This window comes from Carlito syrichta, unplaced genomic scaffold, assembly GCF_000164805.1.
Source record: "Carlito syrichta isolate Samal-C Ts95f unplaced genomic scaffold, Tarsius_syrichta-2.0.1 Scaffold312932, whole genome shotgun sequence".
Lineage (NCBI taxonomy): Eukaryota > Metazoa > Chordata > Mammalia > Primates > Tarsiidae > Carlito > Carlito syrichta.
The window spans coordinates 16,296-34,554 of NW_007257028.1; the positions used below are offsets into that span (position 1 = coordinate 16,296).

The window sequence follows — 18,259 nt, forward strand, 5'->3', positions numbered from 1 at the left end:
TCTCGCTGCCCAGGTGGGTCTCGAACCCGCGGGCTCAGGCAATCCACTCACTCAGCCTCCCAAAAGCACGGGATATAGGCTGAGCCACCGAGCCCGGCCCCATCCCACTTTAAAGGCTCCCTTTCCTCCTTTCCTCCAGGCCCCTAACCTCCCCTTACAAGTCCCCCAACCTCCCCTCACCACCCTCCCCACCCCCTTAACCTCCCGCCCTAAGTACCCCCATAGGAGCCTCTCACCCCCGCATTCCCTCCTCCCCCGCCCTTTTCCGCCCCCGCATCACGCCCACATCACGCATTGTGGCGCAGTGTGGCGCAGAGTGCCCTCAAGCCTCCCACTAGCCCTGGTGGACCTGGACCCTTCCAGCTGATTCTGTTTCCTGTGCATTCCTGGTTCCATGGCCCTCTCTTGCCGGAGGACCTTACCCTTGGAGTCCTTGCACAGCTCAAACTCTGACCTCGCCAGCCAGTTGGACAAGGAGCAGTGGCGGCCGCCCTGTGAAACCCGTGAGGCCCTTTCTTCTTCTCCTTGGCGGTCCTGCCTTTGAGGGTGCGACCTGGCAGAGACCATCCCCCAGGGTCCCTCCTGGGACCTGGGGACACTGTGTGAAGCGGGAGGCTTGGGGTCCCAAGGTTAATGAAGAGGGAGACAGGGGCTGGAGCCGATGTTGTCTCTGGGTCCTCACAAGGCCTCCTGCCCTCCCCTTTGTGGGGAGAAGTGGCCCACCGACCCTGAGTGGTGACAGGCCTGGGGAGGCGAGGGGCACACCACAGGGGACCCACCAAGCCTTCTCAGGGCTGGCATTCTTCACTGTCTTTCTTGCCCCTCATCCCTGGGTCGGGATGAGTGGGTGTCACCATGGGGCCAGTGAGACATGAGCTGGGCAGGGCCTCCCAGCAGAGGCTCCAAGCAGAGGCTGATGACTTTCTCATGTCTGCGTTGTGTGCCCTGTGTCCTGGCATGGCATCCCTGTGGCAGCAGCCCCAGTCCTGGACCTGGAGGCTGAATGTAGCTTGGACGTGATCCTGGTAGGCTCCAGCGAGCTGTCGACTTCCTCTTCACCCAGGCTGGGCAGAGGTGAGAGCTCATCTGCTTATTGGACCAGTCACTTAGAATTCCGATTCCAGGCCTGGACAGTATCTGGAGTTCCAGGCTTCTGGAACATTCATGCATCATTCAGACACCTGGACAAGGCAGAAGGTCTCCACCTGGAGCCTTCCCCCCTGCCCTAGGCTCCATGTTTAACCCACCAGGATAAGGTTCAAGGCAGGAGTGTGGGGGGTGAGGGGAGAGGGATGGTGGAAGTCCCCAGGCTATTTACTGTGACTTCAGAAGATCAAGTTGTGATGCTTGCTTCTTGGCCATATTTAAATTAGGAAGGGGGGGCTACTTCTTATTCTCTTTTCTAGATCACATTGCATATGAAGTCAAGGTTAACCAGCGAAACATAGAAGGTGAGCATTTGCACACTTGCCCAGGACCCAGCAAAAGAACATATCTGCCGGTTCTGGAAAGGTTTGCTGCTTCAGCATACAGTCACCCTAGAAGGACATGGACGCCCTGGGCCCACTCATATTCCCTACCCTCTCCCCAAGGCCCTTGCAGCTTCAATTAAAGTATATAGTTCAATCTTTTAGTTTATTTATTTATTAGTTTGTCTTTGTTATTATTTTTTGAGTCAGAGTCTCACTCTGTTATCCAGGCTGGAGTGCAGTGGCATGATCCCGGCTCACCACAACCTCCACCTCTTGGGTTTAGGTGATCTTTCAGCCTCGGCCTCCTGAGTAGCTGGCTATAGGCATGAACCACCATGCCCAGCTAATTTTTTTTTTTTTTTTTTGTAGAGGCGAGGTCTCACTTTGTTGCCCAGGTTGACCTTGAACTCCTAGGCTCAAGTGATCCTTCTGCCTCAGCCTCCCAAAGTGCTAGGATGACAGGCGTGAACTACCTTACCCAACCACTTTTGTAAATTTAAAGTTGTGTGACTATCATCGCCATCTAATTTTAGAACATTTCATCACCTCAAAAAGAAAACCCTTATCCAATAACAGTTACTCCAAATTCCCCTTCTCGCCTCCCTTCTTTCAACCCTAGACAGACATGAATCTCTCTCTCTATGGAATTGCCTGTTCTGGATCCCTTGTATTTCCACATAAATGTTAGAATCAGCTTGTCACTTCCCACAGAAAGGCCAGTTGGGATTTTGGAAAGGGTCTGTATCCATCTGGGGAGTTTTGGTATTTTAACAATATTATATAGTCTTCTAATCCATAAACATGGGATATCTTGCCATTTAATTAGATTTTCTTTGTTTCTCTCTGCAATGCTTTGTGATTTTCAGTGGGCAGGTCTTGCACTTCTTTGGTTAAATCTGTTCTCAAGTCTTTTGCTCCATTTGCTGGCTCCATAAAATACATGGCATTTTGGGTGTTTCCTTTAGACATCTGCCTCTGCTGTGGAAGTTTCCTCGTTCACACACAGCACCCTCTGTTTGAGGGAGGGATGTGTGCCCCATGTAAGGTAAGCAGGGAAGCTGGGTGTGACTCCCCTCGCAGTCTCGGAATGGGGGGACATAGCCAGTCTGGCTCTGCTCCCTGCTAAGGACAAGTTCCTGGACACACTTTTCCTGTATGACGAGGACGGGTACCAATCCTACTGTTCCATCTGCTGCTCGGGAGAGACACTGCTCATCTGTGAAAACCCCGATTGCACCCGGTGAGTTGAGGGCCCTGCTGGTAAGGAGGAAACACCCAGCCTTCCTAGCCACTCCTCTGAGAAGAACCATTTTCTCCAGAGTTTTCAATTTCCGTCTCAAACACATTTGGCATAGAGCCTTGGCAGATGGGAGACAGGGTGTCAGAAGTCTGTGTTTGTGACTTTTCTTTTCAGTATTATTGCCACAACATGGCTGTTCCTTCCACCATATGTAGGGAGCGTTAGAAACCCCACACCCCATGGCTGCCAGTCATGACCAGGGGACCACAAAGGGCATGTGCACCCCTTGGTCACTACTCACCCACCTGAGCTCTGACCTTAGGGGTCCCCCTTTGGTCCTCCTCGGCCATCTGCCCTGCCTCAAATTGCCTCCCTCAGCTGGTGCTTCTGCATTTGGTTATGCTGGGAGCCCTTAAACTGTTTCTGCGGGCTCTGGAGTTCAGAGGCAGATAGGTGGCTTAAGGGGTTCTTTGAGGTCTGTCATTGCCCTTAAGCCTTCTTTGCTGTCTTCTGCACCGGTGGGCTCCTGTCACTCCAAGTCCCTAGGAGGAACTGTGTCCCTATTGCCCAAAGTCACAGCCTCCCTTCCCACCACACAGTGCAGGGACAGGCAGGGCTTCTTTGATTGTGACTTTTTTTTTTTTTTATTTGGGGTCTCACTATCGTCCGGGCTGAAGTCCAGTGGCATGATCAGGGCTCACAGCAGCCTCAACCTCTTGGGCTCAGGCGGTCCTTTCACCTCAGCCTCCTGAGTAGCAGGGGCTACAGGCTTGTGCCACCACACCTGGATAATATTTTTTATTTTTATTTTTGTAGAGACACGGTCTCACTATGTTGTTCATGCTGGTCTCGAACTGCTGGGCTTAAGCAATCCTCCTGCCTCGGGCTCCCAAAGTGCTAGGATTATAGGCATGAGCCATTGTGCCTGGCCTCCAACTGTGACTTTTATTGTTCACACCAAAGCACGTCTTAGGCCTGCTTCTGCCTTGCCCTGGTGCTGAGGGACTTGTCATTTCAGCCTCTGCGGTTTTCTGTTTGACTCTAGATGCTACTGTTTTGAGTGTTTGGACACCCTGGTCAGCCCAGGGACCTCGGAGAAAGTCCATGCCATGAGTAACTGGGTGTGCTTCCTGTGCCTGCCTTTCACCCGCAGTGGCCTCCTGCAGAGGAGGAGGAAGTGGCGAGGCCAACTGAAGGCCTTCTATGACCGTGAGTCGGTAAGGAGCCCGCTAGGGCACAGGACCCTGTGGCAGCCGGCTCTGGGCTTTGTGGCTTTTCCTTCTGGTTACTGCCTGTTCGCTCTGACAATAATGAAGTTGCAGGCTTTCGAGCAAACACTCTTTGTTGTCCTCCTCGTTGGTAGCAAATTCCACTAGATAATCAATTCTTGTAAAACAACCTTGGCATGGCTCTTTTGTTTCTTTTTTTCTTTCTTCTTCTTTTTTTTTTTTTTTTGAGTCAGTCTCACTCTGTTGCCCAGGCTGGAGTGCAATGGCACAATCACAGCTACCATAGCCTCGACCTGCTGAGCTTAGGAAATTCTTCCCTCAGCCTTCCAAGTAGCTGGGACTACAGGTGTGTGCCACCACACCCGGCTAATTTTTTATTTTTTGTAGAGACGAGGTCTCGCCATGTTGCCCAGGCTAGTCTCAAACTGGGCTCAAGCAATCCTCCAGCCTCTGTCTCCCAAAATGCTGGGATTACAGGCACAAGCCACCATGTCCAGCCCCATTTTGTTTCTTACAAGCCTGGGAATGAGGCTCTTGCAATAAGTAGGAGAGGAATCTGGGAGAGAATGACTGGCAAGTTCTCAGCATGTCTGTGGGTCCAGCATGCAGGGGTCAGTGCTCAGGCAGATGCTGGCTAGGCATGGGACCTCTTGCGGGTCAAGCCTAGGAGCCAGGGAGTCAGGCAGGAGCTGTGAGCTTGTCAGAGGTATAGTAGGCTGCACTGTGTCTCCCACAGGAGATATGCCCAGGTCCTGAGCCCAGTGCCTGTGGATGTGACTTTGTTTGGAAATAGGGTCTCTGCAGATGTGATTTAGTTAAGGCTCTTGAGCTCATCCTGGATTTAGGGTGGGCCCTAAATGCAATGACTGGTGTCCCGATAAGAGCTTTGAGGGATAGAGACACACAGAGAAGATGACCATGTGGTGAGGGTGGCAGAGATGGGAAGGAAGCATCTACAAACCAGTGGGTGCTGGCAGCACTAGAAGCTGGGAAAGGGGCCAGGGACGTCCTCCCCTAGACCATTCAGAGGGAGCCAGCCCTGCTGGCACCTTGATTCCAGGTTTCTGGTCTCCTGAGCTGTGAGATAATACATTTTTGCTGTGTTAAGCCTGCAGTCTGTTCCAATTTGTTATGGTAGTCCCCGGAAGCCCCTGCAGAGGGGTAAGAGTCCTCAGGAAAGTGTTCAGCATAGGGCACAGACCAGGGTTGTTCAACTGTCCTCTGCCCTCCAGATTGCATTATTTTAAAAAAATAATTAAATTAAATTTTTTAATATAGAGATGAGGTCTTGCTATGTTGCCCAGGCTGGCCTCAGACTCCAGGGCTCAAGCAGTCCTCTCACATCAGCCTCCCAAAGTACTGGGATTATAGGCGTGAGCCACTGCACCTCGCCAGCCAGCTAGCATTCCTTAAGGTTAAGTAAAGTCATCTCTTCTTGCCCAGTAATATTTGACCTGACATAAGCAGGAAAAGGGCAGAGGGAGGTGTTTTTTTGTTTTCTCAGTTGGAGTCTCACTCTGCTGCCCAGGCTGGAGTGCAGTGGCACGATCATGGCTACCACATCCTCGATCTGCTGGGCTTAGGCAATCCTTCCTCCTCAGCCACCTGAGTAGTTAGGACTACAGGCACGTGCCACCATGCCTGGATACTTTTTTGATTTATTGTAGAGACGAGGTCTCACCAATTTGCTCAGGCTGGTCTTGAACCCCTGGGCTCAGGCAGCCCTCTTGCTTCTGCCTCCCAGAATGCTGGGATTACAAGCGTGAGCCACTGAATCTGGCTTGGGAAGGTGATATTTTTGGACAAAAGTTCAGTGTTTTGGAAGCTGTGGTCTCCCCAAGTTTGCGGCTAGAGGGAGGCGGGTACTCTTGGAGGGAGCATGTGAAGCTGCAGATATGTGCCCACCTGGTCCATCTCGCCATTGGGGGCATGTGACCCCGGATGGCATCTCTGCCCCAGGAGTGTCACCTCCCCAGGCCAGCGTCTGGCTCCTGCTCACTTCTGAGGCTCTCCATGCCGCCAGGCATGGGGCATGGGGTTTCTAACGCTCCCTACATCCAAGGCTCCCATGGCTCCAGGCTGCTGTGTCCCTGTGCATATTCATATCGGTGGCTGAGGGATGTCCTGCAAAGGCTCCTTGATGTCAGTCTAGGGCAGATGTGTTTTCACCTGACAGTTATTTGTAGGTGGCCTCTTGGTGCTCTCCAGAAAACAAGGTGTGCTCATGCCTTAATAGAGTCCTCTTGGAGTCATTTAAGGGCAAGAACCTTCATGCTCGGCGTCATGCAGAGCCCAGGATCGAAGGTTGCTGTAGGGGTTTCACCTCCAAAGAAAGTGAAGTGGTATTCACACATGTTGTTAAAGCCCTCCCATACACTGGCACTGAGCAGCAAGGGACTGCTGGCTTTCAGTTTAGCTTTGTCCTGAGACCCCAGGTCTTCCCCTGCACAGACCTGTGGGCTGAGCCTCTCCCTTCCCCTCCCCTGCCTCCTCCAAGGGCAGCTGGGACCCCACCTTCCCCACAGCTGCAGGAGTTGCCTGTGCTGGGCATCCACATGGCCTTGAGTCTCCCTCGAGCCCCCACACGGGCAGCTGCCCCATGCTCAGGTTGGTTCCTGATAGTTTTCTGCTCGCCCCTGGTCAGGCATCCCTAACTACGACCTCCGTGGGGGCAGGGAGACTGGAGATGCTTGTCTTACAAGTGAACTAACCCAGTCTCTGTCTGGCCCAAAGTCCTTGCAGGGGAAAGCTGGGAGGATCAGGTTTTACCGCTGGGTCAACACGACCCGCCATTCTTAGTTACTCTGATGTCCTTTGTTCTCAGCATGGCTCCTCATGGCTGGACTCAGGGTGCTGACAGGTCACCAGCAGTAGAGAGCAGACAGCAGGGTCCCTCCAGGAATGTCAGACAGCTTTCAGACATTCCCAACACCTGCAGGGCAGACAGGGCAGCCAGTGGGAAGCGAACATGGGGCACAAGGGGCCCTGCTGCAAGGTCAGGATCTCCCAGATGGAGGACCTGGAACCCAAGAGTAACAGAAATGTTTTAATTTAATAAATAGGAGAGTTCTCTTGAAATGTACAAAACCGTGCCTGTGTGGAAGAGAGAACCAGTGCGGGTGCTGTCCCTTTTTGGGGACATCAAGAAAGGTGAGTGCAGTGACATCCTAAAGTCTCACAGGAAGATGACTTTACATACCTGACCACCTCACAAGTCCCCCCCTCCCACCCCTCCAGGGCTCCCTGCACCCTCCTTTCCCTAAATCTCCAGCTGGTCAGACTGGCCATGTGCTGGTGTCCTGCTCCACCAGGGCCCACACTAACTGCCACCCCTTGCTGCTGGTGCCTTTGGAAACCCCACCCAGTCTTCTGGGCCCAGCAGACATATTAGAATCCATGAAGACAGTCTCTAATCTCTGACCTAATCAATCAGGCATCAGTCCCACTTGGAGCTCCATGCTAAGTGCACCATAGTGTTGTTGGAATGGCCCCACATGGAGCTTGTGTCCCATCCCCCACTGCGTGGCCTACCAGGAGCCTGAGTCACACACAGCACACAGCCTGCCCACAGTCCCACTGCTGGGTGGGGCTGAAGAGCCCTGGCCACCTCTAAGGCCATTCCCTGGCTTTGCTACCCACACTTGCCAGGTGACATCAGTGATGACTCCACTGCCCAGCAGATTTCCTAACCTAGTGGGTGACAGCACAAACCAAAAGTGCTTGGTTTTGCAACAAACTGCTTGACGTCCTTAAATCAAACTTGGTGAAGTTTGCTTGTCTAGCTTAGGATGAGACAAAAGCTATCCTTCAACTGCCTGACGTGTCATTAAAAAGACAGTTTGGGATACAATGGCTCATGCCTGTAATCACAGCACTTTGGGAGGCCGAGGCAGGAGAATCACTTGAGCCCAGGAGTTCAAGACCAGCCTGAGTAACATAGCAAGACCTCATCTCTACAAAAAGTAAAAATATTAGCTGGGCGTGGTGGTGCACACTTATAGTCCCAGCTACTCGGAAGGCTAACTTGGAAGGATCACCTGAGCCCAGGAGGTCAAGGCTGCAGTGAGCCTTAATCATGCCACTGTACTCTAGCCTGGGTTAGGGGACCCTAACGAGAGAGAGAGAGAGAGAGAGAGAGAGAGAGAGAGAGAGAGAGAGAGAGAGAGAGACAGAGACAGAGACAGAGACAGAGAGGGAGAGAGAGGGAGAGGGAGAGGGAGGATGGGGGGAGGGGGAGGGGAAGGAAAGAAAAGAAAGAAAAAACAGTTTAGTTTGCTTATTCTTGGCAGGAAAGCCTTGAGACCAGCCACTGGCCTTTTTGGTTCTCTGAGGGGGCAAAAAGCCACATAAGCCCCTGGGCCCTTCTTGTTTCTCCCCACCCAGAGCTGATGAGTTTGGGCTTTGTGGAAACCGGTTCTGACCCAGGAAGACTGAGGCATTTGGATGATACCACCAACATAGTGAGGAGGAACGTGAGTACTGCTGTGCGCTTCAGCTGCCAAGATGGGAGCAGGGCGAGAGTCCTTGGGGACAGTGCAGGACAGGGCCAGGAAGAGGGAGGGTCTCAGATGGGCAGGGAGAGGCAGCAGAGGCTTGGAGGAGCAGTGGCCTCTCAGCTGGCCCAGTGGGGAGTCCTAGCCTTGGCAGGAGTCAGTCCCTACCAGCACATCCATGATTGTGATGCTCCCACAGTGGGAGGTCTGCGCAGCACACTTTCATGACCCCTGCAATGCCCAGAGCCCAGATCAGTGTGCTCAAACATCTTGCCCAACACCTTGAAATCCAAGTGGTCAGTTTCTTCCACTGCCTGTGACAGGGCACTGCCCAGCAAGGGGGATGAGCCTCATTCTGCCCTCTAAAATAAAGATGTGAGTCTGGGCCTGAGCCACTGGCGGCTCCCGATACTCACATGTGCACACACACACCCCAGTACACACGTGCACACGTTTGAAGGCATCCTCCAGACACCGCTATGAGCCAGCGCTAGTGACGCATCCCCTCCTGCAGGCAGGATGCCCACTCTGTTCCTGCCCTGCCTCCTCCTCTTTATGTTACTTATTTGTTTATTTTTGAGACAGGATCTCACTCTGTCACCCAGGCTGGAGTACAATGGCACGACCTCAGCTTACTGCAGCCTTGAACTCCTGGTCTCAAGCAATTCTCCTGCCATATCCTCCCAAGTAGCTGAGACTACAGGCTCCTACCACCACTCCTGGCTAATTTTTCTATTTTTTGTAGAGACAGGATCTTGCTATGTTTCTCAGGTTAATCTCAAACTCCAGGCCTCAAATTGTCCTCTCGCTTCAGCTTCCCAAAGTGCTGAGATTACAGGCCATGAGCCACCATGCTTGGCCCTCCTCCTCTTTAAAGATGCCTCCATCTGGCCACTCTGTCCACTGAGTTCACTGGCGGTTGTTAGATAAGCACACACAACCTCCTACATGCAAATCTTGGGGGGTGCTGGCCTTAGACCACTAGCCCTTGCCCACCTCCTCTGACCAGACCTCCAACCATGCCTTTTCTCTGTGATAAAGCCCAGTGCCCCAGGACACAATTGTAGTCAGCTAGAGTCAGGTTTATTCTCTTGCTACATCATGAAAGAACTTCCCAGAGGCAGCATGAGGAGTTTGGGGGCTTAATACAGGATTCGGGCTGTTGTAGGGTTTGAGGAGGGTAGGGGAGCAGGGCCTACCTGGACTGAGTGCTGTCAGAGGAGGGGAGAATCTGAGGCTTGAGTATCTTGTTACTTTTTATTTAAGAAGGATTTCACAAGGCTCGAGTTGTGACCATTCATGAAGCCAATGTCCCTCGTGTCACCCTGACGAGGGGATCATTTGTCACTGTTGTGGTTGAAGAGCATCCTTGTCTTTTCTGTGTTCAGGCAGGAGCATTAGGTGGTTGTCTTGTTTATTCCAGCTCAGCCACGCGGTGACCCTGGCTGGTTATTGATGTCACATGAGGAGCGCTTCTGTTCAGCAAGGGATGTTCCACCCTTGCTGTTTGCTCCCTACTGCCAGCTGTGGTTGGCATGCCTCGTGCTCCCAGATGATACACAGAATCCCTTATATCCGTGGGGAGTCTGTGTGTGGACCCTCCTGGGACTGGTTCTCTAAGGACAATGACCACCTCCTGACCCGAATGTGTCCCTGAGCATGGGTGGTGACTGAGGGTGGCCCTATCCTGGTAGGCTCTACTGCTGGGTTTTCTGGGCCTGCACAGGGCCCTGTGCTGAGCAAGTTGAGCCCTGTCAATGTCACATGGTGAGGCGGGCACCATGCCATGTTGACTGCTGCTGCCTGATTGCTGGGAACATTTGCGTCTCAGTGCCCAGACTCTCCTGCTGAGATAAGCATGTCCTCCAGTTGCCCGTGTCCCACAGGTGGAAGAGTGGGGTCCATTCCATCTCCTGTATGGTGCAACACCTCCCTTGGGCCACACCTGCGACCGTCCTCCCGGTGAGAGATGTTTCCAGAAACAGCCTGTGGTCGACTCCAGTTATACAGGCAGCATGTCAAATCCACACACCCCCGCTCCTACCCACTGCAGGACAGAAGCTGCAAATCGTCTGCATTTTTTTGAGTTGGAATCTCACACTCTGTTACCCAGGCTGGAATGCAGTGATATGCTCTTGGTCACTGAAGCCTGGACCTGCTGGGCTCATGTGATCCTTCTGCCTCAGCCTTCCAAGCAACTGGAACTACAGGCATGCATCACCATGCCTGGCTAATTTTTTATTTATTATAGAGATGAGGTCTCACCAAGTTGCCCGGGCTGGTCTCGAACCCACGGTCTCAGGCAGTCCTCTCACCTTGGCCTCCCAAAGTTCATCTGCATTTTAAAAAAACATCTTCATTGAGATACCCCTGGCGTACAATAAATTGCACACATTCAATGTGTACAATTTGGTAGGTTTTGATGTAAATATATGCCTGTGAACCTCTCGCCATGATCAAGAGAGCAAATGTCCCCATCACCCCAAAGGCTTCCTCGTGCCCTTTCTCTGACCCCCACCAGGCAGCCCCCACATGCCTGTGTCACTAGAGAGCACTCCTCTGGAGTTTTATTTAAAAGGTGTTAATTGTGCTGAGTCTGCACCCCAGCCATCTCTGCCTTCCCTCACAGTTGCCTCTGCCCCTTCTCAACGCTGGGCCTCCCTGAGGGAGGCTGGGGTCTGCACACTCCTGTGGTCCTGTGTCCTCGAGGGCTCCATTGCTGCTGGGAGGTGGGCAGGTGGACACCCAGACCAGGGCTGGTCCTCGGCTAAGTGCCCCTTAACCCTGCCCTGGTGTCCTGGGCTCCTTATGCACCAGCCCCAAGTCACCTGATTGCCACCCCCAGCCCCCTCAGTGCTGTCCTCCTGCCCAGGCTGGTACCTGTTCCAGTTCCACCGGCTCCTGCAGTACGCACGGCCCCAGCCTGGCAGCCCGCAGCCCTTCTTCTGGATGTTTGTGGACAACGTCATGCTGACCAGAGAAGACCGGGCCATTGCAAGTCGTTTCCTGGAGGTGCGTGCGGGAGGGCATGCAGGCCTCCCCAACCCACACCCACTCCCAGGCTCAGCTCACATCCCGCTCTTCAGGCTCCTGGCTGCCTGCAGCCCCCTGCTTCCATTTTGCTCACAGCCCATGAGGAACACTGCGCAACTGAGGCTACAGTCCCTGGGGACACAAGGGGGGGCCCTTCAAGGACTGCCTCTGAGGGCAGTCCCACTTTACACCACACGGGTACTCTCAGAACATGACTAACAGGGGTCACCTCCTCTTGTTTCCCCTGCCCTCTCAGTCTGCTCACATGCACACACACTCATGTGTGAATACACACACCACAGTGCACAGTCACTTATACATACACACCACACAGGTACATACCACACACAATCACTCACATGTTACATATAGTCACATGTGCACACACACACCACAGTACACACATGCGCAGTCACTTATACACACACACCACACATGTACACATCACACACACACTACATGCGTACTCACACTATACATCACACACGCTCACGCCACACACACTCTCATGCATGTGCACACTCTCACTCACACACTCACCCTTTGGGTCATTGACAGACTTGTTTTTCTTTCATGTGTCTGACCCCTGGTCGTCAGAGCTGCCACTTCTGACTTCCATGATGCATCCCGTGTGGGGCTAACAGGCGGGTGTTCCAGGCATGTCTATGATGGGTAAGGGATGGTCAAGTCGCAGCCATAGGAGAGGAGAGCCAAGTTCAGGTGGAGGAAGTTCATCATACTCTCAGGTCCCAGAGAGGGGCCATTGCAAGCGGGGGCTCCACCCGCCAAGTGGGGAGCAGAGGGGGCAAGGACCTGTGGGCCAGAGCCTTCACTGAGGTCCAGGCAGGGTCAAGTTCATCTGGTGCCAGGGCATTTCATGGCATGACAGGAAAGCAATCAAGTGAGTGGAAGAGGGAGCTAGGGTTGTCAACTGAAAAGTCTCAAGGTCTATTATGTAGAAGGAGACTCTTCACTTCTTTTTTTTTTTTTTTTTTTGAGTTAGAGTCTCACTCCATCACCCAGACTGGAGTGCAGTGGCATGCTCCTGGCCACCACAGCCTCGACCTGTTGGGGTTCGGCAATCCTTCCACCTAGCCTTCCAAGTAGCTGGAACTACAGGCGCGTGCTACCATGCCCAGCTATCTTCACTTCTAGTAAGGGTTACAGCCCGCAAGGTGGCCACTCTGCAGGCTGAGAATTAAGTCTCCAGCAAAGCCCAGAGACAGGCACTTGGAAGGAGGTGAGGTTGGAGCAGGAGCTTTGAGCTGAACAGGTTGACTAAACCATACATATTCAGCAGGCTAAAGGATGAACCATGAATATTCATGAAGGGGGTGCTAACATATGTTTATTAAACAAGTATGCATGTACATATGACCCATGTTCACCTTGTGGTGGAGACTTTACATGTCGGTGTATCACAGTCCAGCCCTGTACGTCAAAATGTCTTTTCAGGACATGAAGGCACTCAGTCTGCAGCCTCTGTAAACTGACCAGAACCAGTCCAATGTTGGTGGTCTCTCGCCAGGAGAAAGACACTGAAGTCAGTCTCTTGTCCAGTTAAAGCTGCTGGTGGGACAGGGTAGGGGTCTGTTAATCAGTGTCTGGGACATACATATTCGAATGTGTGACTTAACCCTTGCCTGGCATGGTCTTGGGTCCTGTTTATAATTTGGTATGCTGTTGCCACTGAGTTCATTCTGTCAGTGTTATGGGCTCTATGTTAACATTGATGCTGGTCTGTTGTGTCTAAACTGCAATAGGGAGGGAGCATGTTGAAGCATGATGACCCTCCCTCCCATCATGGCTGGGAGTTCCATTTTTCAGGTGTCTCTGGGATCCTCTTGGTCATTCGATCAGTTGGGGGGCTTTGGATTTTATTTTTGGTTTGCAGTGTGCAGCAGTTGGGTTTGCTATAAAGGAGTTTCAGCTGGTCTTAGGTGTGGGTTCATGACTAGTGCAGTGGGGAGAGGTTGAAGCACTAAAGCATTAACTGACCCCTAGGACCCTTCCCAGAACTTTCCATGGGACAGCCGCTGGCCAGGCTTGGTGAACCCTTCCGAAGGATGTCTCTTCACACTCATGTGGCTCAGACTTTTAACAAATGTTATGAAAACATACAAGACAAACCTCCTGGCCTCCCCTAGTGCCTCTCCCCCCATGGGCCCTCCTCTTTGGCGTCTTGGCTGGTCTTCCAGAGGTCTCCAGAAATGGCACTCCTGAGCACTCTGCTCTTTGACACCTGGCTTTCTTCACTTAAATTACCTTGGAACGACCAAGCTTGGTGGCTCAACCTGTAATCCCAGCACTTTGGGAGGCCAAGGGGAGTGGATTATCTGAGCCTGTGGGTTTGAGACCATCCCAGACAACTTGGCGAGATCTTGTCTCTACAATAAATGAAAATTAGCCAGGCATGGTAGTACACGCCTGTAGTTCTGGCTACTTGGAAGGCTGAGGCAGAAAGATCGCAGGAGCCCATCAAGTTGATGCTGAGGTGGCCATGAGTGTGTCACTTCACTCCAGCCTGGGCGACGGAATGAGACTCCATCTCAAAAAAAAAGAAAAATTGCCTTGGAAATACTTCTGGTACAAAAGTACTTTTCTCAGTTTTTGTTTCAATTTGTTTCATTTTGTGAAATTTTCCTTTCTATAGACATAAAAATGCATTTAGCCTCTTCCCTATGGATGGATAACGGGGTTGCTTCTAATCTTTTGTTCTTTTAAGCAATACGACTAAGGGGATATTTGTGATATAAATTCCAGAAGCAAGATTTCTGGGCTAAAGGGTAAATGCATTTGGAATTTTCACAGATAGTGCCCAGTGGCCCTTGGTAGGGGTGTTGTCCCAGTCCACATTCCTGCCAGCAGAGGACAAGGTGGGGCACGTCCCTTCCCTCACTCATGGAATGTGCTCTGAGCACTCTCTACAGCCTTGCTACATTCATTCTCGAATGTCTACTTTTCCTTCTGGTGAATGGGCTCTTCCATTTTACTGTCTGTTTTTGATTTGTGTACATGAAGGTACGGACTTCTATACATTAGTTTTACTCTGCTACCTTATTGGTTACCTTATGTGTTGGAGTAGTTTTCAGCTGATTCAATTAGACTTACTATGTATTTGATCATTGGCAAATAGTCATTTTTCTCATTCTGATTTCATACCTTGAATATTTTTTTTTTGGTCTCATTGTATTGTTGGTATCTTTGGGACAGTGTTGAATACCATTAGTGACTGGGGACATCCAGTCTGTTCCTGACTTTCAGATGTCCAATGTTTCCCTATTGAGCTGATGCTGACTTTGAAATATGATTTCACTATGTTAGGAAGTTTCCATGGATCCCTATATTTTAGAAAATTTTTATCAAGAAATGTTGCTGGGTTTCATCAAATATTCTTTTTAATGTCTGTGTAGATGACAGATAACTTTCCTCTTTAGATCTAAGAGTAGGATGTAATATATGAATGGATTTCCTAATAATAAGCTATCCTTGCATTCCTGGGGAAAAAATCCACCTAGTTATAATGTATTGTTATTTTAATATATTGCTAAACTCTGTTGAACAGCATTTCATTTAGGTTTTTTGTATTGACAAGCATGAAAGGGGTTAGTATGGAGTTTTCTTGCTTTGTGTGAACTTTGTTATGTTCTGGGGTCAATGTTAAATTTGCTTCCTAAAAATATTTGAAACAGTGACAGAATTCTCCTGTGAAATTGTCTGGGTAGATTGTTCTTGCTGTTGTTTTAAAATGGAAGTAACTCTTCTATGAAAATTGAGCTACTAAGGTTTTCTGTCTTTTCTGGGATCTGTTTTGGTAAGTTATGTTTTCCTAGAACACAATACGTTTAATTAAAGTTTTAGAAATTATTTTCATAGAATTGAGCAAGGTGATCTCATGCTTCTTTTATTTTCTTCTGTTTCTGTGGTTATTTCTCCTTATTAGAAAATCTGGAAATTTAAAAGAATACTGACATAATACCACATGTCAGCAGCTGGGATCAGGTTTGTAAGTGGCAACATTTCTCAGAAAAAACCATTAATAAGTAATCGTGTGTCCAATCAAAAAGCAAAGCTTCTAAACCTGGTGCCAGTTATCAACAAACTTAAAGAACAGCAAAAATAGTAACTTTTGATTGTATTGCACACAAGTTTGGTAGCTCACAATTAACTGGTCCCAAATAAGAAGTCAGCAAAAAAAGAAACATCTCGTATTTTCTAAAACCTCATTTTATTGTGGAATCTCATATCCGATGATGGTAGGAAGAAACCTAAACATGACAAATGCTGTTTGGTCCCTTCTAGTTCTGAGCTAGATGATACATCCTGGGTGAGTCTCTCTGACCTGCCTCTCTCTCTCCTCCTCCCTTTCCCCCTCCCCTTCCCTCTCCTTCCCACTCCAGAGACAGTAGGTGTTGGAGACTGGTAGCCTCTTCTTCGGTTTCTCCTATCCGTCTCTCCCTGCCCAGCAGGGGAGGTCCCTCTCCTGCCTCCTGCCTCTCACTCTTTCCTGCCTTCCTTCTGGGGCTTCCAGAGAGATTGCAACCCCAGGACTGCAGCAACCCGTTAGACTTCTGACAAGCACAATCACGTCTTTCCTTTGGAGAGCCCTTGTCTCTGCCAGTAGAGCCTTGTCTTTCCCTGAGCAAAACGTCTCAACTCCCAGAGACCAAGGCTTCCCTTACCCTTAGCAAACACCCACAATGTTGTGGGTGGGGAATCTCTGGGTTGTATGACCTGCCAGTTAAAAGATTTAAAATAATGACTCAGCTGTTTTTATCCTAAGGTGAATTATAAGAAACGAGGTGTGATGTGTAATACCCGCCACTTAGATGCAGTCAGCCTAGAATGTCTGTTAACCGCTCAGGGCCAGATGGAGGTTGAGGACTGTGGGCTGGTGGGTGGAGACCACCATCCAGGTCTCTCTGACAATAGCCAACCCTTCCACTCTCCAGACAGAGCCTGTGACCATCCCGGACATCCATGGCAGAGCCCTCCAGAATGCTGTGTGTGTATGGAGTAATATCCCTGCGGTAAGGAGGTATGTACTGGACAGGGCAGGACCTTTCGGGGCAAGGAGGGACACGACCTAGAAGTGGCCTCACCAGGGAAATACGTCAGATAAAATGGAGTTTGTCTAGCAGGGTCAGGCTTTGAGGGCCAGATGGTCTGAGCTGTCCTCCAGGGCTCCAGGCTCCCAGAAGGAAGTTAGCTGCTCCTTCATCCTCGGTTTCCATCCAGGCTCATGTGTGTCTTAACAGTGAAACAAAACACACACACCCTGAAAGTAGAAGTCATTCTGCTTAGATGGTCGCCATCTTCCCTGGGACAGTCGAGGACAGTCTTCAGGCTGCTCTAGGGAGGGGTATGGGGAACGTGCCCTGGGGGAGGGAGTATCTCTTGTCTGGCACCTCAGTCGTGGCCTTCATGCCAAAGTAAACAGAAATATTCCCAGACTCCAGTGGGGTGCCTGAGGGGGAGTCGGGTACCATGTCTGCCAAGTCCCCCTTCCCCATGGGCTCACCCAAGCCCAGGCAGAAGGTCCTGTCTCTCCCCTGCCCAGGGCTGGGCTTCCAGCACAGGCAGCCCCTGGAGCCCCAGGAGTGACCTAAGTACCATTTATCTGGGTCTTTGTTACGTCTGAATCCTCTGGGAATGCTCCATGCCTTTCTGTGAGGTTTGACCAACCTTGGCCCCTGGGTCTCCTCTGAGGGGGTGGCCCAGGGACAGCTCATGGCCCCTCTAGATGGCCTGCAGATCTGCTCTTCATATGGAGATGAGACCTACCGGACTGGGCCAAGGGTCCGATCCTGGAGACCCTGCATGTCACCCGCAGCCCACTTCCCACAGGACCCGCCCCTCCAGGGAAGGCAGGAAGCATGGGGTGGTCTCATCCCTTTCTTCCCTGGACTTATCATTTTACCTGTGAGAAAAATTCGCAGAAGCTGGGGGGGAACCTGGGAGTTGTCTTGGACACCTTGGAATGAGTGAGCAGCCAGGCAGCTCCCCTGACCTTGCTGTGCAAGCTCCTTGCTGCCCCTCCAGGCCGTACAGTCCCAGACCACTAGACTTAGTCACGAGTCTCCTTCTCCCCCACAGCAAGCACTCAGCCCTGGTTTCAGAAGAGGAGTTGTCCCTGCTGGCTCAGGACAGACAGAGAGCAAAGCTTCCCACCCAGGGGCCCACCAAACTGGTGAAGAACTGCTTTCTCCCCCTAAGAGAATATTTCAAATATTTTTCAACAGAACTCACTTCCTTCTTATAAATGAGTCATTAACCACAAAAAAAAAGAAATATTTTCCTAGAACAAAGACAACTTTCCTTAGCATGTCTCCTTTTTTCTCTTGAGGTGATTATTTTATTTGCTTACTTGATTTTGGGTTTCTCATGGTCATGAAGACCCATTTTCTGTTTGGTTCTGGAGACACAGGGTCCATCCCATTGTGCCAGTTCACAGGCTGGGCTGGGGCACCGTGCTGCTAGAGGCAGGATCCCATGTTACAGTGCATGTTATACTTCCCGAGAGCATTTCTGTGTTCCTGTTGAGAGGTTGAAATATATTTATTATAAGATCGTTATTGGTCATGTTTGGTGTTTCTGTGCATAGGCACAGTCTTCCTTTCATCCTGTAGGACATGGTGCGTAGGGAAGACACGAGGCATTTCCTAAGCGCTTGTGACATGTCCCATATGACACACGTGGCCAGTGCCTTCACCAGATGACTATTATTTTTGTTTTTGTTATTGTTGTTTTTTTAGAGACAGGATCTCACTATTCTATTGCCCAGGCTGGAAT

General features: G+C 50.8%; 1 protein-coding gene across 1 annotated transcript; it reads left to right on the forward strand.

Moving 5' to 3' along the window:
* The first annotated feature begins 394 nt into the window (after positions 1–394).
* Positions 395–17,729, forward strand: DNMT3L (DNA methyltransferase 3 like). Its single transcript, XM_008070096.2, has 12 exons — positions 395–503; positions 958–1,074; positions 1,407–1,451; positions 2,438–2,517; positions 2,600–2,712; positions 3,758–3,929; positions 7,004–7,091; positions 8,325–8,413; positions 10,321–10,396; positions 11,307–11,446; positions 16,420–16,505; positions 17,564–17,729. Exons 1-12 carry the CDS (start codon positions 395–397, stop codon positions 17,727–17,729), a joined length of 1,281 nt encoding a protein of 426 aa, XP_008068287.2.
* Positions 17,730–18,259: the final 530 nt, after the last annotated feature.